General features: G+C 35.1%; 1 protein-coding gene across 1 annotated transcript; it reads right to left on the reverse strand.

Moving 5' to 3' along the window:
- LOC111511111 (myrosinase 1) lies at positions 1 to 25200 on the reverse strand. Its single transcript, XM_023167112.2, has 9 exons — positions 24855 to 25200; positions 24612 to 24691; positions 18240 to 18440; positions 15928 to 16320; positions 12009 to 12103; positions 11385 to 11681; positions 4890 to 5027; positions 2073 to 2179; positions 1 to 176 (listed from the first exon to the last, which is right to left on the reverse strand). The coding sequence occupies exons 1-9, from the start codon at positions 24902 to 24904 to the stop codon at positions 47 to 49; spliced, it is 1491 nt and encodes a 496-aa protein (XP_023022880.2). The 5' UTR covers positions 24905 to 25200; the 3' UTR covers positions 1 to 46.
- Between the last annotated feature and the right edge of the window lie 2584 nt (positions 25201 to 27784).

Raw genomic sequence — 27784 nt, forward strand, 5'->3', positions numbered from 1 at the left:
TAATAGAAATTTCATTTTATTTCATACAGTATATATCTATTTACCCTTATTTTTCAACGCATTTGTCTACCAAACATTTCGTTTTTATGAGGTTTTTGTAGAATGTCGCTGATTTCTTTGGTGTCCTAGTTCTATTGGGACTATTGAAGTCTACGTTATAGAGGCCAAACTTGTTCCTGGAAACCAAATTATATAATTTTTTATAAAAAAAAAAATCGATGAAACGTTTGTGTCATCTAATATGATTAATGGATCCCAAGAAAAAATCAGTCAAATTATTCATTGAAAATATATTTTGATTGAACATTTAATAGATATAGTATCCGACGACAGATGATTTGTTGTTTTGAAGTCGTACTTTGAATCTGGTAAGTCATTCAAAATTATAGCACCCCATCAATTTTTTTTCAGTTATTTCATTGGTTTTGAAATTTTGGGTTTACTATGAATGGTGAATATTTACTTCATCGTTGTTTTGTCCCAATTGTACAACTTTTTTAATTTCCAATTAAATTGGCAGATAAATCACCATATCATGTTCTACAGATTCATCAAAATTTCGATATCCAAAGAGAATTTGACCAAACACATTCACTTTGAATATCACAATAAATGTATGAAATAAGTTTGAATCTTTTGAATTAGTTGAAATTATTTTGCAGAATATAAAAAACGAAATATATTTAAAAAACTTCCTTCACCAAAACAAAAAATTACGGTCTCTCAACGCGCGTTTCGGTAACCAAGTTAGCGTCCTCAGGAGATCATAATGATCTCCTGGATCTCAATGGATTCATTGGATTCCAAAATGAACCATCAAGTAAAAAACGATAGTTGCTACAAATATCATCACTTCTTCCAGTTATAGCATTTATAAAATGCCTTATGGAGAGTAATACTATCTTGTGAAGGGATTTTATGAAATATATTTTTTCAGAAAGTTTGGACAATATTAACATTTCCATAGGATATGAAATTCTCACTATCATGATCGATATGAATTAATGGAAGTGATGGTTCATTTTGATATATTTTTTGAGATACATCTTTTGAATTACAAAATTAATCAGACTCATTTTTGTGTCGAGAGTTCTGGACAAAATAAAGAAATGATAAATATAAATAGTCCACTGAAGGTTACACTGTATTTTTTGTGAAGGGATTTTATGAAATATATTTTTTCAGAAAGTTTGGGCAATATTAACATTTCCATAGGATATGAAATTCTTACTCTTATGATCGATATAAATTAATGGAAGTGATGGTTTATTTTGATATATTTTTTGAGATATATCAGACTCATTTTTGTGTAGTTCTGGACAAAATAAAGAAATGATAAATATAGACAGTCCACTGATGGTTACACTGTATTTTTTATAAAGGTGAAGTTTCATTGGATACGTTGATAATAATGTTCATAAAAGATTCGTATCGTTGCAAATAGTGAGACTTTCATGGAATTGAAATAAAATTGTACCCTATATAATCTTAATGGTGAGATCTCCCTCACTTTCCATTATAATGGAAATCGAAATAAAAAATGTCTTATGAGTTTGGGAAGGATCGGTGATCGGTCTATGAACTCGTACTTGAGATCAATACGTCATAAAAACGCATTTTATCAACTGGTCAAATCTTAGAGAACCCAATGACCAATATAAAAATATATTCTATTATTCAATTTGTTACTTATTCGGGTAGAACCGCAACAATCTTCTGTTTTATCTAATTGTGATTTTTGAGGCAAATGAAAAATGATTCGGATTTCCAAAAAGATTTTCTTCATCGTAATTACCAGTACTTTGATTCATAACTGACACTTTTATAAGGTGAGAAAGAAGAAGAAACTATTTCAATTATATATTTTTCAACTTCAAGAGCATTTGAAAAAATCATAACCTGAAACTGATGCAATTTCACATTGGAAAGTCACATCACCCATTGTAAAATTATGTTGGGTCTTTATATTCAAAACGGAATATAGATTTCGCAAAACTTGCAATGCAATATCAAAGCGGTTGAATATAGTGAACATTTTGAAATATATTTCATATGATTATAAGAATACTTACGTAAAACCAAATGTCCATTCCAGGTTATCCAACAAACTCCATACTGTGTAACCAAATATGTCAACTCCGTCTTCATCCATGGCATCTTTGATACTGCTGAGATATGTCTGTTCAGAGAAAATTCAATCAGATCAGTTCAAGTTCAAATATCTATCAAAAGTATTGATTTTCATTTCACAAATACTCTACGTCCGGACTCATCCCTTATAACGTTTTTACGTTTTTCCTAATACCTATTCAATGTATTGCATACGTGCTGTTCCGTCGAATCTCTTTTTATTATTTAAACCCTGAACAGTCGATAACACATTTTTTGTATTCATATCCTGGACCGTTTTATGCTGTTTTTTCGTTTTCAGCAACCAAGTATAACTCATCTTTGCACTCAACTACATCGCGCTGATGAGGCCAATAGCCAAAAACAGGCGTCCGCGGTTTGCCCCTGCATTTTGAAGAGTGCTGAGATTTTAAATCTGGTCGTCTTTTCAATGTAGTGAGAAGTAATAATGAAATTTTCCACCAACTTTTTTTTACTTTTTAAAACTACCATTGATTTAAAAAATAATCAGATGTGTTACATATACAAGGCTTTTCATGATGAGCGTTAATTTGCCGTTTCTGACAAACTATTTAACGGATCAACCTGAAAATTCCACAGTATGCATAAATCAATATGACCTACACGCCTAAAATATTTCAGACGAAGCGGCGTTGTCGCTTCTACTATAAAGTAGCGGCTTCTTTGATTTTTCAACCGGAACACCCCGTTAATAAACTCATCATGGAGTTTAACTTTTCTGATACATTTACACTTATATGGACATTTTTAGAGAGAAATTAAAAATTTGCTATGAAAATTGTAACATGACTGGTGCAAAGTTTCAATTTCTCTCTAAAAATGTCCGTATAAGTTAAAATATATCAGAAAAGTTGAACTCCATGGTGAGTTTGTTATGTATACATGAATTTATGACAATTAACCGAACTTGTTTTCTAAAATAAAGGGAATATCTGTCAAAAATAAGCAAAACGTTTACTTTATCCTAGTTGCATAAAATTTGGCATATGGATATAAAATTGCCGTAGACACAACTTGTTCAAGTCACAAGTAACTTCAGAATAATTAGTGACTGGATTAACTATAAATCGGTCCAACTCGTGAGGTTGCAGTCAATAGCTGGGCTGTTGTTACAAAGAAAACTCTGTTATATGTCAAGCTGTCGGTATATTTCACACCTTCGTCAGGACAACTACAATAATAAGATTATATATCTTGTAAAAAATATATAAATATGGGGAACCTACTAAGCTAAGCTAATTTCAAATTAAAAAAAAATCCAATTTGGTATACAAAATTTCTTGTATGGATTGTTCTAAAACATATATAGGACAAACATCTAGACCTCTAAGTAGTCTCATCACTTCCCATAAGAGCGACTGTAAACGAAATGTTAATTCTTGTGCATTAACAGAACTTGTCAATTCGGAGGATCATAAAATGAATTTTGAAAATCCAAATATTTTAGATAGAGAAACCAATACAACTAAAAGAATATTTTTGGAAATGATACATATTAACAACGAAGAACATTCAATGAATAAACGAACTGATATTGATAGTCTTAGCACGTACCTACTGAAATATGATAAAAAAATAAAAGATCTAGTAATTCGAGTATTATTCAGAATTTTCCCAGTTGACATTGCCAGCCGAAAATTTTTATCAACTGTCATCATTTAATGTTTTTCTATCTGTTTTTGAACCTTTTTATATTTTATTCTCACGTTAGTAGGTTCTCCATATTTATATATTTTTTACAAGATATATAATCTCATTATTGTAATTGTCCTGACGAAGGTGTGGAATATACCGAAAGCTTGACATATAACAAAGAGTTTTCTTTGTAACAACAGCCCAGCTACTGACTGCAACCTCACGAATTGAACCGATTTATATATATATATATATATATATATATATATATATATATATATATATATATATATATATATATATATATATATATATATATATATATATATAATATATATATAAATAAAAAATATATATAAAATAATTCAAATGGATTGATTTGAATTATTTTGGTTTTGAATTATTTGTAGTAGTCCAGGGAAGGTGTGAAAGGTGAGCAAATATGGAAAAATTCAACAATAAAAATAATAATAAGATAAGGCCTCAAGAACGACACGACCAACTTTTATGATTTTTGTGTTTTTGGATTGGCCTTCGTCGAGATGAGGATAATATCAAGAAAAATAATAATAATTAAAGAGCAAAAAATCAATAAAAATTGTGACGTGTTATAATAAAACGCAACTGACAGCTCACATTCATACTGACAGCTCATGTTCATTGTCTATTTGTTATAACAAAACGCAACAGACAGTTCACGTAATGTTGTTTAAGTCTATCCTAAATCTGCTCATTCATTGCCCGTCAGGCGGAACGACGTTCACCAGATCCGCTAGTAATTTTATAAATACTCCTAACCCATTGTACGAATAGTTCTAGAAATTTCAAATTGTGAATGAATGATTCTAAATATAATATATGTATAATTCAAAATGGAAAAAGTGGTTATCGATGAATATTCATTGCATACCTCATCACCTTTGAGTATGTCTACCGCAGTAGTCGACGAAACGTTAGGCACTGAAACCTGCTGACCACGCCAACAAGCTGTTAAAGTTGACATTTATTGACCTACCATGTTTTGTTGAAAAAATCCACAATAAAAGTGATGATTCATTTAAGTTCTATATAGAACGATTGTCATTATTCCAATGAGTTCTTACCGATATATAATGAATTCGTTTATCATCATCCAGTGTTCCATCGAAATCAGAATAACCATTTTCGGTTATGATAATCCTGGGGCTGTTGTACGTGTCTTTTATCCATTTGAGTAGTTTTCTAGATCCCCAAGGCGTAACCTGAGAAAAATTTTGAAATACATTTGAATTATGACAAGAATTTTTTTCGATTTATTGCAGAAAATATCACTGGGTCAAATTATTGACTATTTCGCTATTTGGTGTCAGTAACTTTGACATAGTCATTCTCAATTTCATGCTGCATCCTTCAATTTTCATGTAGATTGAAGCTCATAATTTTATTCTTCTGAGCCAATAGAAGTTGCACATAAAGTCAATGCGTTTGTCATATGACATGCATCTTTTCCTTCATATCTAAAGTAAAAAAAGTATAAAATTTAAAGTACCTATGAATCTGCAAATAAGCCAGTTCGTCACGTTGCGTTGGAGCAAAGTGACATTGGTTTGTTAACAAAGAGATGTGAGATAGAGGCATGAGCAAATGTTGAAAGGAAGTATTTTTTTCATACTATGATGATACCTACAGATTTATTTTGATTCTGTTGATATACAGAGAAAATTTTGGAGGTTCTGATATTTAACTCATCTGCCTTCTTCTGTTGAGTTATTTCAAAAGTTAGCAGTTTGTTTATCCTTGAGGTTCAACTCAGTACACCTCGAACTTGACTGCGCAAGTACTCTTTCATTTGGAGAACTGCGTCAATGTGAAGTAAACTTCCTGAGAAGGTTTTTTAAATGGATTTTATCTCCAGCGATTCAAATACAATGTGAATCGCTACTCTCTCACAGGCACCGCTCTTAGAGCGCTTTGAGGATTTTTCTGTCGTTTGTATTTTGTCTTTAAAAAAGTGTTTTACGGCGCCAGTAAGGATAACAGTGTTTCATGTTAGTGAAAATTTACTTCATTTATTTATTAAAAATTGTGTAGGAATCCTGTGAATATATGATTCAATTCCATAACGAATGTTTGAAATACAAACTGAGTAGAAGAAAATGTTTTTTGTATAATTCAGTGTTCATATAAAAGTATTTGTTTCGAAAGAATTTTTCTTTCGTCAAATTCAATGTTTATATGGAAGTAGCTGTTTCGAAAGGGCTTTGAATCATTGAATTTGCAACACGCTCATGACACTGTTGACAAATTTTAGCGTGAAAAATATATAAAATCGGAATCGCTACCTCCGCTCGAACACCGCTCTCAGAGATCCTTGAGGATTCTCCTGTACTGCTTGTGTTCTGTCCTTAAAAAATATAACGTCTCCTTGAATATTTCAAAATTCTTCAGCAATAAAAGTTAATTATACAATATGGTATTACTGAAACCTATCTTCACTACACTTTCGAAAATGGTTCTTCAGTACCTCTTGAATGTTCCTTCACAACAAAAAAATTGGAGTTTTTTTTTGTTTCTGAAAGAGATGGAATTGCAGTGTTATGATCTTCTTTCGGGTTTGAAAGCCGTCGTGGTTTGGAACTATATCCTAACGTTTTGCCAGCACGAGTGGCTGGTTTCTTCAGAGGTCTATTAATTCATCCTGATGGTTCACCGATGACTCGTGATTTCTAGTTCGTAAGCTGTATTTATGTTGACACAGGTAGCCCGCTTTTCTAATTGGTGCGTTGTTATTGGCCGAAGTGTTATTACCTGTTACATTGCGTTGCACCGCTGCCACCTTAGCATTTTTTAGTATTCCAAATCCGGTTAAACCTTCTCGCCTTCTTTTTTCTGTGGTAGTTTTCTGTGTATTTGTCGATTTCTATGGCTTCTCGTACAAGCCAACTGTGGTATCCACGATCGGGTGCAAGTAGTTTCACATCTTCAAACAGTATCGTATGATCTCCTTCACTAAACGCGTGTTCCGCTACTGCCGATTTTTCTATTTGACCTAATCTACAGTTTCTTCGATGTTTATTCAGCCTTGTACCGATGGATCTTTTGGTGGTACCGATATAAACTTTTCCGCAGGTGCATGGTATACGGTATACTCCCGCAGCTAATAATGGATCTTTTTTGTCTTTCGTAGATCTCATACTTTGCTGTATTTTCCTGGTGGGCTTGAAGACTGTTTTAATGTTATGCGTACTTAGGATTTTTCCGATACCATCTGTAACCCTAGGGATGTAAGGTAAAAACGAACGTGCAACCGTTTGAGTTTCCTCACAATTTCGATTTGTAGACATCTTCAGTTTCATGGCTTTGTTGATCTTGGTTACACTGCATTCATTCGATCTTAAACCCTTAAAGGCTCTCGACAAGTATATCTAGAAAGGCGTCGAACGAGACGTGGCACAAGACTGACAAATAAAGTGTCCCGAAAACCGACACGCACGGACAGATATCTGCATGCACTTTCGAACCATCATCCAAGTCAAAAGCGGGGAATTATCAATACCCTGACGGAACGTGCCCGTATAATATGTGAACCGAAACACCTATAAGAAGAATTGGAACATCTTCAAGTGGCTTTAAGATCGAATGGATACACTGTAACCGAGATCAACACGGCCATGGAACTGAAGACGTCTACAAGTCAAAATAGTGAGGAAACTCAAACGGTTTTACATGCGTTTCTACCGTACCTTCCTAGGGTTACAGATAGAATTGTAAAAATCCTAAGGAAGCATAACATAAAAACAGTGTTCAAGCCCACTAGATAAATACAGCAAAGACTGAGATCTGTGAAAGACAGCTGCGGGGTATACCGTATACCATGCACCTACGGAAAAGTTTATATCGGTACCACCAAAAGATTCATGGGTGCAAGGCTGAATGAACAACGGAGAAACTGTAGATTAGGTCAAATTGAAAAATCGGTAGTAGCAGAATACTCGTTTAGAGATCATACGATACTGTTTGAGGATATGAAACTACTTGCACTCGATCATGGATTGTTACGTTTCAATTTAGCACTAGATCAATACTGCTCTTATGTGACCTTTCAAAACACTACGTTACCTTTTAAGATCTTTATTCGAAGGATATTAACAATGTAATTCAGTTACAAGTTGATTTTATTCAATTAACATCATAGTAATGGGAATCTTCCGTTCCATAGAAAACTATACCTGAAATGTACAAGAATATATGTATGCTCCCTGACTAACTGCTTTGACCAGTACTTACACATTCTCCTCTTGCCAATCGACGTTGTAGATCCGAAAATTCCTCGCTAGGTTGAAATAGTTGTTATTGTTTGTTTCTCAGTTTACTTCGCCTATCATTTTTCAGCCGTTGCCTGCCTTATTCTCTATACCTTTCCGAGAATATATCTTGCATAGATTGTTATTCATCACTTCCAGAAGATTTACTGACATATTAGAACCATATCGCCTGAAAAACAATATCAGTTAGCTCTGGTTTCTGAATACTGTTTGATATTTTCGGTAAATACTCTGCATAATATGAATGTTCAAATATTCGTACTGAATGGGTAAGATGTGGCGACTTACCTTATATGTTTCTATTCCATCGCATGAATAAGGATTGGTAAATAGTTGAAAATAGGTTGGAACAATATTTTTGTAAACATTCTAATACAAGGTTAAGAGACAGCTGTTGGTTGACATTCGCCGAACTTTCGTAGTGTCGTTCCGACGAACTACACCGAACTAGTTCTACAGTTGTTCACGGGTGGAGGATTGATCGGTTACTCAAATTGTCAAGGGTTGTTTAGGGTTGCATTGCTTGAGAAGGAGTTTTGATGGGTCATGGACTTGTTGATGATGTCTCAAGTGGCTGTGGAGGAATTGATAGATTTATGATGTTGTGCACAGCGCCCCCTTGGTGCTTGTAGTGTAGATTGGACGCACTGTGGCAACAACTGGTTAGCTGTCAGATGTGGCAGTCTCTCAGTATTCGGAAGTTGACCTTCGATGAGCTTGGTTCGGAGTTCAAACGTACCATCAGACTGAGTGTAGGATATATATGGTTGTATTTGTGCCATCCTTCACGGGGATTATTTCTACAAGTCAGGATTGTATAGTGGAAGACTGATTGGTGATTTTGGTGTGGATATTTGCAGTCTGAAACTTAAGCTCTTTTGAGGATTTGTGGTGGTTACCGAACTCGTGCCAGGTGGAAGGATTTCCGAAATTAGGTATGTCGGAATCACTGTCGCATCTCTCATGTGGTCTTAGCTATGATATCACCTCTTCAATTCTACAACCTTCGTTTCTCGTCCCTAGATTCATAAGAAACAGAAGGCCCTCAGTCACTCATCAAGTCCCAGTAGGACTTCCGTGCAGAGCACCGCACACGAAGAAACGTATAGAAAACCCCTTGGCCAGGGTAAGAATTTTACCATTAAATGTGTTTTAAATGATTTTAGTAATATTTGCTCCCAGCGTTGTCATTCAAGTGAATATTAGTTTTGAAGAGAGGTTTCAACACTCATTCAATTGTCTTGATTTTTACGGGTCATATGGTTATACAGGGCACCCAAAAATATACTGTCGTTATCTTGCTACTTTGCTTAATGAAAATATACCAGGGGTATTGATTAGTCAAATAGTCCCTATTGAATGGGGGTTGAATCTCACCTTGTTTTTATCTGATTCTGATTTAGAATTTTCTTCCGTAGGGTTTTTTTTCTTCTTTAAGTGTTTTTTTCCTATTTCCTTTTTGGGTCTTATTTGGTGATCCATTACTGGTCCAGCTTGTCGTGCCCTACAGGGTGATCTATCTTGGTGGTGCTACAGGGTGATCTATCTTGGTGGTGCCACAGGGTGATCCATCTCCGCCGTACTACAAGGTGATCCACCGGTGCTACAGGGTGATCCACCGGTGCTACAGGGTGATCCACCGGTGCTACAGGGTGATCCACCGGTGCTACAGAGTGATCCATCTCCGCCGTACTACAGGGTGATCCACCTCCGTCGAACTACGGGGTAGCCTAACACCATATACCAGGTGGCCCAAAAGGAGCACGCAAGTTATAATTGATTTATTTGAATATTTGTGCTATACTGAGTTATTTGAATAATTGTTGCCCTTATGTTTATTGATACCTGTTGATATGGTATTTGTTTATCGTTTATTGATAAAGAGTTTGTTTATTGATACCAGATTGATATAGTGATTCATCTGTGAAATGGAAATTGAGGTATATTCTTCCTTTCACGATTGCTGATTGACACCGATGCGCCTACGCCTGAGCTCACGCGACGCAAACGAGTTTGTTTTACCTTCCGATACTAGTATTTACGATTTCACCTACTCAATTTTCGTGGTAGTTTTACTCGACGTATTGTAGTTTTTTTTTTTGAGCGTCGTTACTACCGTAATTTATGGCTGACTGAATTCGTGGTTAGATACACCGCGCTCTTGTATTGACATTTGAACATCGCGTAGTAGTGTGAATATTGCATTGTTGTCTTAGAAGCGTTGTTGGTTTATCCATGTAAGTTAGGATTACTGAATAAATCATATTGGGGATCTTTATCTTTTATTTCCAATATTAATTGGTGAGTTATTGATACTGTGAGTTACTTAGGGTATCTGGAGGATTAAATTTACCTGGCGCCCATTAAGATCTATTTGAAATTTGCTAAGTTGTTTAACCCACTCCCGTCTCCACTGTTTAGCTTAGCCGCGGATACCCATCTGTCTTATTTGTTACCGACAGATGATTTAGTCTCCTCTTGTGGTTTGTGAGGTGACAGGATACCACAGCTGGCTTGTACGGGAAGCCATAAAAATCTACAAACATACGGAAAATTACAACAGAAAAGAGGAGGTGTTAACGCTTAACCTGATTTGGAATCTCATACTGAAAGATGCTAAGGTGGCAGCAGTGCAACGCAATCTAACAGGTAATAACACTTCGGCCAATAACAACGCACCAATCAGAAAGGCGGGCTACATGTGTCAACAAAAATACAGCTTACGAACTAAAAATCACAAGTCATCGGTGAATCATCAGGATGAATAGACCTCTGAAGAAACCAGCCACTCGTGCTGGCGAAACTAAGTTACAATTCCAAACCACGGCGGCCTTCAAACCCGAACGAAGATCATAACACTGAAAATCTTGGCCGTGACAGCCTTAATCAATTTATAAGAAGGAATTGGTTGGTACATTTTTGTAACAGTTTGCTCGTCTTTTATTGCAGATTCCATTTGAAATCTGCAACATTGAATTGTTGAATAGAACTGGCCGACACTAGATGAAAATCCATATCAAAACTCATCAATACATTTCATTGTATGATTTTCACTATAAAGGGTTTTACAAAAACTGCGACACGTGTTTCGCTATTCAACAGATTTCTCAAGCGTTAATAAACCGATAGAGAAAGCTAGTGTATAACGAAACAAATGTGGCGGTTTTTGTAAAACCCTTTATAGTGAAAATCATACAATAAACTGTGTACTAATGATTTTTAACATTGAATTGATTTGAATTGAAATTAGTTGAGTAATACATAACCAGCATGAATTGACTAAATTTCACTAACCGTTAGCCAATCTGAAGCTCCCTTTTCCCATGAATCATCAAACCAGTCCTTGACTTCGGAATCTTTTACGTAGCCCATAGCCATTTTATCCACCTCTTTGTCGTGCGAAACAAGGGACGATGAGTATGTATTGACACCCAAGAAATCAGCAGTGCCTTTGATTTCAGCTATTTCTTTTTCAGTGAAGGGAGGTAGTCGAGATTCTTTGAAACCCTGAGCCAAACTGCGTTCCTTTATTTTGTCTTTCATCACTTTTGGATAGTCACCGTTGAAAATGGGGTTTGCATATAATCCGAACTGAAAATAAGAAAATGGATTCTTTTAAACAAGTGATAAATATTCTAAATGATGTTCGTGTACCACTTGAAATCCCGATGTTTGAATAATAAGGTGATCAAATATGAAGTGATTTTTCAGTATATGTGATCTAACATCAATGTGCTAAATCAATTCCATAATGAGCCTTCTCGACTTCTATTATCAAATCTTCAAATGCCAAATCGGGGAATTGTTCTGGTTCTTACTAATAATAAAAAACTTTTCCGTTAACTCAACAGTTTTTGAAGGTACCAATTCAGAACAATTTAGAAAATTTTGAGATATTTTTACTAAAGTTCTACTCACTGTGAAGTGAAGTTTGGTTTCTGATGCTTCTTTATCTTCAGCGGAATCGCTCGCTGGTTCCCACCAATTGGAATCTATTACAATCCCAACTTGACCTGTATTCAATCAACGACAAATAAAACAAATTGAAAATATAATCGTTATCAAATCAATCTGTTGACTAGGAATGAAAATTCGAAAAACTCATCTTTTTCAAAGTACCGAAAAAGTACACACGAATAATTTGATATTATATTCCAATGACATTTGTGCAGGTTTTTTACAGTTTGATTCAAAACAAAATATTTAATTTCTTAATGAGTTTAAGTCTTTTCGCGACACAGTCTTCAGATTGATTTGATTTCTGTTAGAGTTTCAGTACTTGGAAACACAGTATGGAGAAGAAATCGAAGAAAAAATAATAAACGGATTACTGTAATCATATGCATTGTTTTGCAATTTCTCTATTTTTGATTTTCAAAATATTATCTATCTTTGTTTCAAAATTATTATTATTCAGATTTTATATTCACGTTATCTCACAAATGTTCATAGGAATTTTCCACTTTATTTTATTTTACATTTGTAATACATAATAAAGTAATAAAAATTGCATTGAACCGCATGCCGGTGGTGGAAACAAAGTTTTCTCTCCTTTGGGTCACTTCTTTCAAATAAGTGCTAAAAATCTGTTTAATCTGTTCAAAATCTGTTTTTCCGTTAATCAGCTGTCGCCCCCACACAGACGACAACTCTCAGAAGTTGAGAAACTTGTGCGAGCTTAGGACTAACGAGTTCTTACCTTTCAACGTATGATTCCTAACACGGTATACTGCTTTATTAAAGTAGTAACCAAATCAATTCAATTACTCATCAAATATACACCAGAATTCAAACATCCTTTTAAGCAAAAGCATTCAAAATTATCAACCCTAAACCGTAACCCCAAAGAAGAGATGATAAAAACAGAAAAATTGACGATTTGTGGAATAGGATTTGAGGACTCTGACAAAAGATATATAGTTAGACTGAAGGAACTATTGAGAGTCGTTCAAAAAACACGCTGCCTATATTCGATTTTGGAAACCAAACAAAATAATGATAAAAAACTTTCAAAACAAACTTTTATTTAAGTGCCCTAAAAAGATCAAAATAGAATTTCAAATCACATCAATCACATTCATTTATGACTTTAAGAATTGAAATTATAATAAAAGCTTGTCACGATGCCTAGAAGATATATTCATTCATATATTTAGATATATTCAGTAGACATATTCAGTCAGATGAAATTTAAATTAGGAAACATTCTGACAGATCAACTAGGTACTGCCATAAATTTCAAATCCGATAAATCCTATGTGTGCAAAAAAGTTATTCAAGGTTAAAGTTCCATATTTAAAGCATTCACGGCACTTTTTTAATTACAAACACTATGATTGCCTACAAGTTTAGTAGGTGCCTACCTAATTACAAAATTACAAATTGAAATTATCGCGACAAACTTTTATTATAATTTCAATTCTGTAAAGTCATAAATGAATGTGGTTAATGTGATATAAAATTTTATTTTGATCTTTTTAGGACACTCAAATAAAAGCTTGTTTTAAAAGTTTTTATCATTATTTTATTTGATATTTCTTAGTTTCAATCGAAAGTTATCGATCAATACGAAAGTCCATCTATAAAACGGAGAGTCCTTCAACAGAAAAACTTAAGGAACGGGGAAAACTATTATAAGGATGAGCTATATTCTATAGAGTAGGTACCTACTCCTCTGGCATACCTTATAGAAGAATTAGCTTGTTACATTTCTTAGTCTATTCATTTAATTGAAGGCATCATTATTACATGGTCGAGTTCCAGTTAATTTTGAATAGTCCAACTCTTCTATCAGGAGTCTTTTAGCGTTTCAAGTTAACGCTTTCATTGGCAAGTTTTTCAATTCGTTTCAATTTCTCTTTCTCTAACTTTCTTTTCCTTTGTGTTGATGTTTCTTCATTTCCCATAGTGTTCCCACGAGTACCGAAGAAATATTTGTCAACCCTCCCAGAGTTTCGTTTAGGGTAAGAACTTTCACGACATCATTTTGCACCCTGATGCCACTCGACACAGCCTCACCTTGACTTGGGTGGAAATTTGGTGAATGATGCGCCACTTTTTTCAGCTTAGAGCTTACTCGTGCCTGACGAAACACCGTTCCGGGTTTGATTTTGGAGTTTTCCTTCTCCTAGACGGCTTGCAGACCAATGCTAATGACGCCCATCTCACCAAATTACACAAGTCATGGTATGCCTCTTGTGCCTGTTGCTCACATTGCGTGATGGACCCTCTTACTCTGAGAACTTAGAGGGTGGCAGATAATAATATTTTTTGCAATGCAAATAAATATGGGTTCTTACAACCTACTACACCATTTATTGTCTTCTTTTTAGAGTCGGGAAGTAGGTATTTAAAAGTAAAAGCTTGATTTTTTTTTCTAGAAATATATTTTTTTATTGAAGCCAACCCTGGATGTCTTCAATAAGAAGGCGGTGTTTTTGAATATTCACTTCGCGAAAACAAAGACATTTTTAGTACGAGTGAAAGAAATAAATATTTCCACATAACTCGCTCAACTTGAAGATATGAGAAAGGTGATATGAGCTTTGACGTTGAGAATGTTATCACGAATCGAAATGCATGACAAAATATAAGGTTTTCTTTTCAAAAAAATATCATTTTGTGAAATATTTCGAAAACGCGACTGTCTTTTTTTTGTTTCCGGCATCGAGAGGGCCATCAAAAATGCTACTGGTTTGCCCTTTTGACCGAATTCGTAGCATCAATAATAACGGAGTCGGCAATGGTGCCGACTTAATTTGGAACACCCTGTAGAATGAGTAGGATTGCAGTCATATGTATTGTATTGACAGCTGGATTGCAGTTTTTAGTCGAATCGAAATAGGGTTTAGGGTGGAACTAATCCCCTCAAAAACGAGTCTTGATTTTTTGAGTTCAGTACTCATGCGAAATGCGTTTTTTGGCCACCATCTTGATTTTTTTCAAATTCTTAAAAAATCGTGTGTGGTATCAACTAACGAAAAATTGTATGCTGAGCAGTTAGGTACTCATATCATTTCAACATACTAAAACTCTAGAAAATTTTGAGTGTGCGAAATGCGTTTTTTTGGCTGCCATTTTTTCCATAAAATTCAAAAGAAATCATATGTGGTATCAATTAACGGAAAATTCAATGCTAAATAAGGATTGAGATAGTGATCTCACAGTACGAAAATTAATAACAACTTAGTATGGAAAACTAATAAACCTATAACTACCGTATGCAAATTCCATTTTTTTTCAGTTGTATTTCAACTATATAGCAGTCATATTGCTAATCATCATAACTTGTGAATTATGACAGTTGTATTTGATGGCTATACCACTTCCAGCACAAAGGATGTTGAGCAAATTTACCGAAAGCTCTCTACTAAAATGTGTACCAAATATCAGATCAATTTGTGGACAGGAATAGGGTTAAACTTCAGTTACTAAATTTGTCCTAAACAATTAAACAGGACAAGCCATATAAAATCGTAAAAAACAAGGAATGTTGACTTTCCAAACGAGGTATCACTTGACCCCTAATTCAAATGGTGATTTCAAAATTGTTGGATCTGATCCCGATGAGAACGTGGAGTGTCTACTGAAAATGTTCATTATACTTGGCATGATATCGTTCATACATGTATGCTCATTTGAACTGGGGAGTTATTTTTCTGATTAGCAAGACTTCACCAAATACCCCAGCAGAATTGATACTGTTCATTACTCATTTGTTTTACTACAATTAATTTGATTCACTATATTTTGTTAATATTTTCAGCCGTGTTGATATTTGAAAGGCGCTAATAATATTGTTGGAGGACGAATAAATATTTTGACTTCTTTTACGTACCTTTTTGCTCTGCTCTAAACTTGTCATTGTAAATATGCCAAGCCTTGGCATGTGCTTTGATAACATTATGCGAACACATATACTCTCCTATACCGGGTGATTGAATACCAGGAGCGTAATCCCCCGAACCATATCCATGGTTGCAGGGCTGTTTTGGTTCGTTGAAAGTCATCCAGTATTTGACTCGGTCACCAAACAGTTTGAAACATAGTTCTGCATAGTCTGCAAATAAGTCGACTATGATTCCATTTGGAAAACCACCTATGTCTTGTATAGCCTGGGGTGTATCCCAATGGTAGAGTGTTACTAGAGGTTCGATGTTGTTTGATTTCAATTCGTTGATCAGGTTGTTATAATATGCTACACCCAGGTCATTAATTTGGTTGGTGAATCCTGAAATGAATGGTGTTATGAACCTAATTACAACAGAAGGATATGATAAGTCATCTCACTTCTCAGATTTACGACTATGTCGAAATGTTTTCTAATGTGAAGGTGAAAACAAAGATATTAGTTTAATTCTCTCATGAAAAAATAATTGAAGTAGAACCATCGAAAGTTTTATTAGCGTGAAATTATCCACAGATTTCTGGCCACACATGCTGACGTAGAGGATAATAAAAATATGTGGTTGGGATATGAAATTATAAGCACCCGTACTAATATCTGTGGCTGGAAATACCTATTCACTATAGGTTGAACGTGAAATTATTGAGACTCTTTGGTGTATAATGTAGAAATGACACCCGATGATGTGCGTTAATGAGAATCACACAACTTCCATAGTTTCTTGAGTAAATTAACTTGGCGATAACAGTTTTCTTGTCATCTAAACAGATTTCAAAAAAGATAATTGTTGAAACAATCAGATTCATTCATTGAAATTCCTTGTAGAACTGGAACAAGATGATGTGTGTTCATGAAAATGGCACAACTCTTATAGAATATTAGGTAGATCAACATAGTGAAAATTGTTTTCTTGTCACCCATACAGATTTCGAGAATACAATTGTTGAAACGATCAGACTAACTTTTTTAAACCCCATGTGGAATTGGAACCAGATGATGTGCGTGCATAAAAAATGAACAAGTCTTATGGAATTTCGGGTAGATTAACGTAGTGATAACAGGTATCTTGGCACCCATACAGATTTCCAGGAAAAAATGTTGTAAAAATCAGACTCACTTTTTGAAACACCTTGTAGAATTGGAAGCAGATGATGTGCGTTCATGAAAATCACAAAACTCTTATAGAATCTTGGGTAGATCAACATAGTGAAAACCGTTTTCTTGTCACCCATACAGATTTCCATAAAAAATTGTTGCAACAATTAGACACACTTTTTGAAACCCCTTGTAGAATTGTAGTAGGTAGAAATATTGAGTTCATATTCTATGTTTGTGAAGTATTCATCAGGAGCTTCACACAGAAAGCACCCTTTCTATTTAATTTTTTTTTTCCAGTCTTGAAAGTTTCATCTGTCAATTTCACTTCAAAATGAAGTATTCATGCATTAATTTCATTTTCCCAAATTTCAATTTTTTGAGTTGAGCCGTTCAAAAACTAAAAGGGGGGGGGGAGCATTGAAAAAATGCACTGTAGAAGTTACGAATAGAATAATAGTTGCTTGCAACCAAATTACTCCATAAACATTTCATAATGTAAGGAATGATGTAAAAATAGACTTCATCATTGTTAGGAAGTGAATGATGGAAATTTTTGTAATAATTGCAAATTCTCAGAATGGACATATATCCACTGAATACTAGAGAACACTTGATGATGAGAAATGAAAGATCTATCAATTCATGTATCACAAAATACTTCTGAAAAAACCATAGCATACTCTCGGCGACAAGTAATGCTAATGCCACACTCCTGCTTATCATTTGAATCTAACTGAAGAGTTGTCAGTGGCCTGGTAACTTTTTTTATGAAATTGGTTGTTTTAATGAATACACTTTGCATATTCACAAGAAAATCATTTTATGTGTATTTTCTATATGAACATTGTGAGAATAATTCCATCCCATAATTTACTTCTCCTGAGAGATGTAATTCTGTTTATCATAATGCGTTCGATGATAACATTATTATTTACCTACTTTCAAATGAAGATATCAATTCGAAATTTGAACTTTCTGATATGAATAACAGTGATATCTTGACAAAAAAATCATCTGATGTAGTATGTTTATCAAATCATGTTCAATAAGAAAACGGAGAGATAAAAAACTTCAAGTATCAGAGTGATCCCTATTTATTTTATATTTCGTTAAATCTTTACTTCTTTCCGATATTGCATACTCACCATTTGGTAATATTCTGGACCACCCAATGGAAAATCTGTAATGGGTTACATTCATAGCTTTCAAAATGGCAACATCTTCTTTGTATTTGTGATATGAATCAGAAGTTATATCACCGTTATCACCTCCATGGGTAAAAGTTTTATTTCTGTGTGTTATGTGGTCCCATATATTTTCACCTTTTCCATCTTCATTCCAAGCACCTAGGCGACAAAAAATTAAAATATTCATGAATTTGTAAATTTGAATGCAGTTTTCATACTCATATAATTATGATCAGTGTTTCCCAACCTGTGATACGCGTACCACTAGTGGTACGTACGCAGAGGCTACTGCGGTGGTACGTGGTGACGTTCTAAGTACGAGTATTAAATATCCGGATTGTTTGGGCCGGTACGTCAGCATTAGTTCACGAACAATCGGCATCTGTGTATAGTCAAAATTCAAGAAGACGTTAGAACGAGGACGAGATTATTTTGTCTGTTCAACCTACTAAAAACTAAGTGACTGAGTTAACATTATACTCAAAATAACATGATTGAAATCAAAACTCTTGCGCCCGGTGTTCAGCACTTCACTCAGGTATTCATCAATTGCGTAAATATAACCTGCTCGTGTTTGGTTGGCCTCGATTCGTAAATGATCGGGACCGCTCGGCTCTGCGAGGCCTTCCCCCTCTACCGGCTGCCTCAGTTCATTTGTAACCACTCAATTCAGTTTTCGGCAGTCGCCACGTGTAGCAGTGCTAAATGTTTTGTCTGGTTGAATTTAGTGTTGTTTCACTCTTTGCTTTGACACAGTTGATATAGATAAGTTTTTAAAACGTTGCCAACCTGGTCCTTCAACCAGTGGTTCTACACCTGAACTTTTTAAAAGTAGTGAAAGTGATGAAAACTGTTGCAAGTATTACTGAGAATACCGGCACGACAACTGAATCAAATGCAACCACAACTAGCATTCAGCCATCCAGAATTGCTTCTAGTACAAGTAAAAAAGGAGTCAATCGAAAATATGATTATAAATATTTTGCTTTTGGGTTTACTTATACTGGGGATATAAATGAGCCCATTCCACAGTGTGTTGTTTGTATGGAAACAATATCCAAACACAGTATGAAACCTTCATGAGGCATTTTAACAAAAAACACAGTAATTTGAAAGAAAAACCTGTGGCTTATTTTATAATACTCATAATTAATGAGTATTATTGTGATATAACAACCTAGTTAGGTTTGTTGATATGACCAGGTAGACTATAACCAAGAACGAAATCCATTCATCCTACATTATATACATACAAATAATATTTCAGTGTAAATCTGTTTATGAAATATCAAAAAATTTATTTAGCCTCTGTATTTCTATTTGTTCATTCATTTTGGAATACAAACATGTGGAAACTCAAACAATCATTGTGCTACGCACTACACCACATGTAATATTAGTAAACTTACTTCTTGAGCCTAGATCGGGTAGAGCTGGGTCTACGTGAAAGTATTTTCAATATGATTTTTGTGAACAAAAAAATGAGCGACACTAATTGAATTCAGAGGCACTCCTAACTAGTAAACTGCGCAGAAGTTCTGGATCGAAAAGCTAATTTTCTTCGGGACACAACAAAGAGAATAAAAAAACAATATATCAACGAGGAAAAATATAAAAAAAATAGAAAGAACAAACACTTCCATCATTAATAGTATATTTATGAGAAGCAACAGAAAAAGACAAGGTGCCAGGTCTGCCACCTAGACGGTGAGCAACATAAAGGTTATGAATTCCCAGGACTAATGTGGTGAAAGTGATAGAATTTTCAATCACTAACATGTACGGAACGAAGTCTGGGTTTTTGTGGCATTGAATTGAACCTGGATATTTTCACCCCGATTCGAAATCACTTCTAGATCTCCATTAAGATATGCAACCTCCTGCTGCCGGTGAAGATGTACCTCCGTAGCCGATGTCCTGGAATCCAAATGGAATGGCGAGACAAGTGAGCTGTCGTCAGTTTTTTCAAATAACTTGTTGATATACAATAGAAAGAGGGTTGAAGACAATATGGATCCCTGGGAAATACCAGCGTTTTGAATTATTTCTTGTTTGAATGCTGATTTCTCCTGAATCAATTTTATATGAAATATTTTCTCAATTCTCTTAATTCTGGAAATAACCAAAATATTTAGTTTTGCTGTCGTCAGCAAAGCAATATATTGGATTTTTAGTTCTGTACAATAAGTCGTTGGTAGACAATAAAAAGAGAGTTGGTGATGATATGGATCTCTGGGGAACACCAGCGTTGAAAGCGAAAGTATTCGAGAGATATCCATCAACGGTCACTTGCAGGGCACGTTTTTTCAGGAAGCTGGAGAGCCATACACAGAAATGATCTGACAAGCTATATCATCGAAGCTCTTAATTCTCCATGTTTCTCGATTGCGATATTCCAAATATGGGTGACTAACGATAATAGGTCGCCTATTGATCTTTTTTCCGAAAGCCATATTGATGATCGCTCAAGATGTTGAAGCCTTCAAAATATCTGAGGATATGGTGGTTTACAACTTTCTCCATGATTTTTGGTATCACTGATAGCAAAGCGACTGGACTCAAATGTGCCAAGTTATTTGAACACCTCCAGTGAAAATATCCATAGAAGGGAGACAAATCTCCAACCTTTTTTAGATGTTCCAGGCTATCAAGGGGTCGGGTCTCCAATCAGACAGATGGCTCTTTTCTGGATGGAATCCAGCAACTTCAGGATATGTTTGGGAGCAGAGCTCCATACATGAAAACAATACTCCAAAGAAGGTCTGATCTGAGTTTTATAAAGCATCAAAAGTTGCTGAGGTGTGTACAGTTTTCTAGTTCAAAACAGTGTTCCGAGCTTTTGAGAAGCAGCCTTTGCAATTCCAGCGACACGATTGTGCCAAGACATGTTGGTGTATATTTTAACCCTCAACAAACTTATCGAAGCAGAAAGCGGAATTGTCTGACCTGACATTATTATATCCATTTTCGAGTTATTTATCTTCTTAGAGAAAATCTATGACTGGGTTTTTGTGGCAATGAATTGAACCTGGTTACTTTCACACCAATTCGAAATCACTTCCGGATCTCCATTAAGATATGCAACCTCCTGCTGCCGGTAAAGATGTGCCTCCATAGCCGTGCCCTGGCTATGGAGGCACAGCACAAGTGTGCTGTCGTCAGCAAAGCAATATATTGGATTATTGGTTTTTTCCAATAAGTCGTTGATATACAATGAAAAGAGGTTTGGAGAAGATATGGATCCCTGGTGAACACCAGCGTTGATGGTGGAAGTATTCGAGAAATATCCATCAACAGCCACTTGCAGAGAATCTTATTCCAGGAAGCTGAAGAGACATACACAGAAATCATCCTACAAGCCACAGCATCGAAGTTGGGCCAGTAAACCCTCATACCACATACGGTCAAAGACCTCAGAAATATCAAGCGCTACAGCTCTTTTCGATTGCGTTATTCCAGATATGGGTGACATATGACAGAAGGTCGCCTGTTGATCTTCGTTCCTGAAAGCCATATGGATGATCGCTCAAGGTGTTGAAGCCTCCCAAATATTTGAGTATATGGCGGTTTACGACATTCTTCATGATTTTTGATATCACTGATAGAAAAGCGACTGGTCTATAGTTACTTGGAAGATTTTTCTTGCCATTTTTGGGAATAGGCTGAACGCGAGCAATCTTCCAACTAGAAGGAAACTTGTGAGACAGGTTGAAAAGTTTGCAAAATACTGGTGCAAGTTCATTTGCGCACTTCTTGAGTGGGATGACGGGAACTCCATCAGGGCCAGACGTCTTGTTGATATTGAGCTATTTCAAAAATCGCATGACTAGAAGCTGTCGATAAGTCATTTCCGGCATTACAGACTTTAGTGGGGGAATAATGGGTGATGCCTTTTCCAGAAAATCGACTGTGAAATACTGTGGAATATATATGCTAATTTTATTCTATTTGATATCTGGATCATGATATTTCTGACCCTTATTGTTTTTAATTATCGTAATTGTTCTGTTATTTTTAATCGTTACGTAACTGCTCATCAGCTCACAACATTTAAAAAAATGTTGTGGGCTGATGCATAGAACTATGCGTAAGCATTTTTGATCTACGATGCGTTCTTATATTGCAAAATAGCAAAATTTTTCAACGTAAAATGTCACCCTAACCTCCAACCCTCCTCGAATGACGGGTACAACCCCCGATTTTTTAATTGGGAAGGTTTGTGATATATAGTTTGGAAGGTCTTTTCATTCTGTATTCAAAAATGTTATTTTTTTTAAGTTTATTGCAATAATCAGGGTGAAGTAAATTAAAATCATGTGGTTACCGAAATTCGATAAAATACACTCAAAAACTAAAATATAATGTAAAACGTAATGAAACGTAGAATACGAAAAAAAACTATGGATGTTAACGAAGTATATGTTCAAATTGTTTACTGCGAATGCCTTGGTAACATCCTAATTTCGAATAAAACTGTCTTCTAACGTTATTTATCATATCAGGCGTGACCGACCTAATCGCAAGCGATATTCGTTTTTCTTAGTCATTCAAATCTGAAGGTTTAGTTTTTTACACAGTACTCTTTACATATCCCCATGAAAGGAAATCTAATGATGAAGGATCAGGTGATCGCGCTGGCCATTCAATCGATTCTCGCCTCCCCATCCACCGATTGGAAAATGTTATATCGAGGTATTGCCAGACATTCACTTGGTAATTTGGTGGTGCTCCACCCTGATGAAACCATGTCATATTCACTGGAACTTGAGAGTTTCCCGGATCAAGACATACATTTGGTAAACTTGGAATGGCATCATTTTGAAGTAGTGTCAAATAATTATGACCATTCAAGTTGTCCTCAATGCGAAAAGGACCAATGATATGGTTTCCTACAATCCCTGCCCAAACAATAACCTTTTGAGGGTATTGCTGTGTTCTTCTCTCATACAGTGAGGATTTTCCGTTGGCCAGTAGCGGCAATTTTGCCGATTGCAAAACTGTTAAGAGACAAAGTACACTCATCAGAAAACATCACGTTTTCTAATTGGATGATATTGTCATCCATCATGTCCATTATTTGCTTACAAAAATAAGTGCTACTATCAAAATCGTCTTCCATAAGCTTCCAAGTAGGTATCATGTTATAGGAATGCATTTTATTTTTTTTTCTATATGTTTACTAACATTGAATGTAGTGAATGTCTGTCTACTCGAATATGTGGGTCTTCCTCAAACTCAAGCATTACATCTGATTTTCAGCTGCTTTTTTTATCTGCCCCACATGACCAAGCTCGCGAAACTGCTTCTCTGCTTCTCTGTAACCAATCATTTGTAAAACTGTTATTTTGTGCATTTCCATTAATCTAACCATTTGTCAGAATTGAAGTTTACGAACTTTAAACTTAAATTAAAATACTGATAACTGATATTGTAACATAGAAAACAAGTTGACAAGGCGTTTTAAACTAACGTTGCCACTGAAATTATTTACAGTTACCATTTAGAGGATACCATCTGAAAAAACACATTGCTATGGTTTTTGCTCACTTTCTTATCAATACCTCAACATAAAATAATTGTTGGGTGTATTTTATCGAATTTCGGTAACCACATGATTTTGATTTATTTTATTTTAATTAGAGCAATAAATTCAGAAGCGATAACAGTTTTTAATGTTACCGGGTCGGTCGGTAGCCAAGCGTTTCGACGTGGGTGCTTTGTTTACTCACCCGAATTGACTGACGTGTTGGTCGGTGATTTAAGCCGTAGTCTGAACGATCGATTTTGCTTGCTATCGTCCAACCCGTGTTGAGAATCACACGTTAAAAGGTAAGACCTCGTTAATCCTTAGCTCACGCAAGTTTCGACTTCTGAGGGCTGTCGTTCGTAGAGGTGCGACAGCTGGTTAACGGAAAAACAGATTTTGAACAGACAGAACAGAAACGTTTCAAAAGATATATCATAAGCCTATACTTCCGATTTTGAATAATTGGGTTGTACCTGTCATTTGACGGGGGTTGAAGGTAGGGGTAGGGGTTGAAGTATGTCAAATTATAATTCAAATTAGACCTTTTTCGGGATTAATTTGAATGAATTGGAAAGAGTATATTTCTAGGAGAGATTAGTTTTTGGGAAGGAAAGGTTTTTGGCTTTCTATTTCTCAAATTTTTTGTTTAAAGATGGCGAAGCAGAAAGGCAAATACATTTCTTTTCCAGAAACAACTGTAGTTTCTAAATTTTGGTGAAGCTGCTAACCCAGAGCCGCTTCTTGGCATGCCAATGAATGTCATTACATTTTTGAGATACCATCGATTTCTGTGTTAGACTTACCTTCAATTTGATATGCGGATGTTGCAGCACCAAACATAAAGTCATCTGGAAAGTATTTGTTATTCAGTTCAGCAGCAAAACTGGAAAGGAAAATTTATATTCACTTTCTGTGCATATAAATTATTGAATCCATAAATGTGCATGGATTGACAGCATGAAGAAAACATTCTATCAATCAAATGAACTATAAACTCATGTGGAAATTACAATGTAAAAAAAAGAATAAAGCATTAATGAAATTACCTTGCTACTGAAAATAATAGCACCAGAACCAAAGATCTCAAAGGAGCCATAGCGTGATGCAGCAGAAACGACTATGACAAGTTTGATTTTTATACCCTGAATTTTTTTTCAAGTACTTGAAATTTGTTATCACCAGATATATCAAAATGTAAAATCAACACTTCAGAGCAGACCTCAAGTCTCGTACATGGTGATTCGTTTCATTCACTCATATCTCAACGTTGCTCGTAACAAAAATCGACTGTAAATAACCTCTTATTAATATTGAAAATTACTCTACTTCAGAAAAACTTCAGAAATATTCACAATAATTTGTCAAATGGTGATGAAAGGATTGCCAACTGCATTCACTGTTCTAATAAAACATGAACTGTTGTAGCCTGTTTTATTCCTACCTATTTCAGAAAAACCATGCTATTACCACAAATGTAAGAGAGATCAACAAAGAGTAAGATGGATTCTGATGCACAAACAAATAAATAGTATATGGGCTTGAACACATTTCATACCTATCCTTTTATACACAAAGAACAGTTTTGACAAAAAAACTAAGCTTGCTACACATAGGTCGGAACATTTTGGTTCGCAACGTTGCACAACTTTCTACCGAGCCGCTGACGAAAATAAAAAATATATATCATTCACGGGGCTGTATACTGGTGAAAAAATCATTTGAGAGTCGTTGAGCAACCTTTCCATCTGAAAAAACTCATTAATACTGTTTATTGTATGATTTACTATACAGGGTGTTCCTTAAACACATGCTAATATTCAAGGAGGTAGTTCTTAGACTCATTTTAAGGAAAAAACGTCCTATGGACGTATGTCCTAAACACCTTAACTTTTGAGATACAGGGTGGCAAAGTTTTCAAAAATAATCAGTTTTTTAATAATAACTGAGATAATTTTGTAGACATCTTTGGCATATTTGGTACATATGTTCCATGCCTCAAGGCGCATTTTCTGATGTACAGTTTTCTTAATTTTCTCTGCCAGTGGCGTACGTACGAGTTTTGAAATGTATATTTTTGGCGAAAAAAATACTACGCCACTGCTTTATCTTGAATTAAAAATTATTTTTGAAATCTCCATACATTTTTGAGCACATTTGATATGTTGGGTTTTCTTTGTCCGACGCATAGTTTTCGCTCAAAAAATTAAAAATCGCTTTACTCAAGGATAAATTCCTTAAAAATCTGATGCGGTATCGTGCATCGACTGAAAGCAAACTAAGAGATCAGATTGTTGCAAAATAATTGAGGATCTAAAAGGTATTTATTTGTTGTCAGATGCACTGTTCTCAATTAAAATTACGTCATAACGCAGCACCGCTTAATAATTTTTGAAAACATAAATTTAGTTATCCTGGAATAAATGACGTGTAGCAGAATTTAAGGACGCGGAGGACCTCAGCAATGATCAGCAAGATCCCCCGATCTCAACAGTTTAGATTTTTTTTATGGGGTCACCTTAAAACTCTTGTGAATAAAACTCCCGTTAATACTTTGGAAGATTTAAGAGAGCGAATAGTTGCCTCGTGTGAAACTATACGAAATAGGCCGGGAATATTTGAACGGGTGCGTAATTCCATGCATACTAAGTGCAGGTGGTCCCTTCCAACAATTTTTATAATCAGTTTTGGTAGTATTACTAATTAACAAATTTGTGCTATTCGTTTAGACTTATCTACTGTCACAAAATAAAATAAAACTCGTTTTTGTGAAAAATTTATTTTTTTGCAGATTATGTTTTCAAATATTATTAGGGAATTGGTAATGCGTTATGAAGCAATTTTCAGATTCTCATTCATTTTAGAATTGATCTAATTTCTTAATTTGCTTCCTGTCGATTTTTATTTTTTTTGAGTGAAAATCATGTGTCGGACAAAGAAATACCAGGAGATCAAATTTTCTCAAAAATGAATGAGGATTTTAAAAATGATTTTATTTTGAAAAGAAAGCATTGGCGTAGTACTTTTTCCCCAAAAATATTCAATGCGAAACCCGTAGGGATGCCATTGTTTGAAAAAATACAAATTTGTGTACATCAGAAAATGCGCCTTGTGGCATAGAAAGTTTTTTCTTGAAATGGGTCTAAGAATTACCTCCTTAAATATTAGCATGTGTTTAAGGAACACCCTGTATAAAGGTTTTCACAAAAACCGCGACACGTGTTTCACTATACAATAACTTTCTCAAGCGTTAATAATAAGTTGCTTCTAAATTACAACCAAGTTACAATATCTACATACTGTCAAGTCCGGTCAAGTGGGCAAATAGTGAGAAACGAGTCGGTAGCAGAATGTACTGGAATGGTTGGGAATTAATGAAGATTTTTGACCCTCTGAAGCTCTGTGCTGATCAGCTCGTGGATACGGAGATTACTTTCAATTTGAGTTAAGTTAAACATAATAAGAAAGTATCGTGTAAGGAAGACGAACGGGTGTGACTTTGTAAAACCACTTTGCTGTTTTTCAGGGGTCGTCTCACATTTTTTAATGAAAATTTTCATTCTTATTAGTCAGTGTGCCATGCTTGAAGACTGGCCGTAAACAAATTTAAAGAAAAGAACTTTAAACGTTCAAGCCAGTCTCAAATATACCTACACAGTAGGTTGAATGGACTGACGCCTTTCAGAAAACAACTACTGCCCTGGCTAATACCACAAAGGGTGTTGGATTATATCCAACAGGCGTCAGTGCAGGAATCTTCACAGAAAATTTCCTGCATATGCAATTGGCAATACAACTGAAGAGATAGGTAGTTGAAGGGGTATTCTACTGATCACCATTTCAAGATAGCAATTGAAGTGTTTTGGTATCTCCTTACAGTACTGACGACTTTGAACTCAAATATCATAAATAATAATTGCAACAGATAATGTAATCATCAATAAAGTATTACACAAGCAGATAAATTCGTGAATTGTGA

The sequence above is a fragment of the Leptinotarsa decemlineata genome, unplaced genomic scaffold (assembly GCF_025532065.1).
Source record: "Leptinotarsa decemlineata unplaced genomic scaffold, Ldec_3_MD MMD2_tig00026299_RagTag_RagTag, whole genome shotgun sequence".
NCBI lineage: Eukaryota > Metazoa > Arthropoda > Insecta > Coleoptera > Chrysomelidae > Leptinotarsa > Leptinotarsa decemlineata.

Coding starts and splice junctions, on each gene's coding strand:
- LOC111511111 (XM_023167112.2), bottom strand. CDS start 24,904: ATGGCTCCTTTGAGATCTTTGGTTCTGGTGCTATTATTTTCAGTAGCA. Junction 18,441..24,611: donor ATCCGCATATCAAATTGAAG/GTAAGTCTAACA, acceptor TTTGTCGCCTAG/GTGCTTGGAATGAAGATGGA. Junction 16,321..18,239: donor GTCCAGAATATTACCAAATG/GTGAGTATGCAA, acceptor CATTCATTTCAG/GATTCACCAACCAAATTAAT.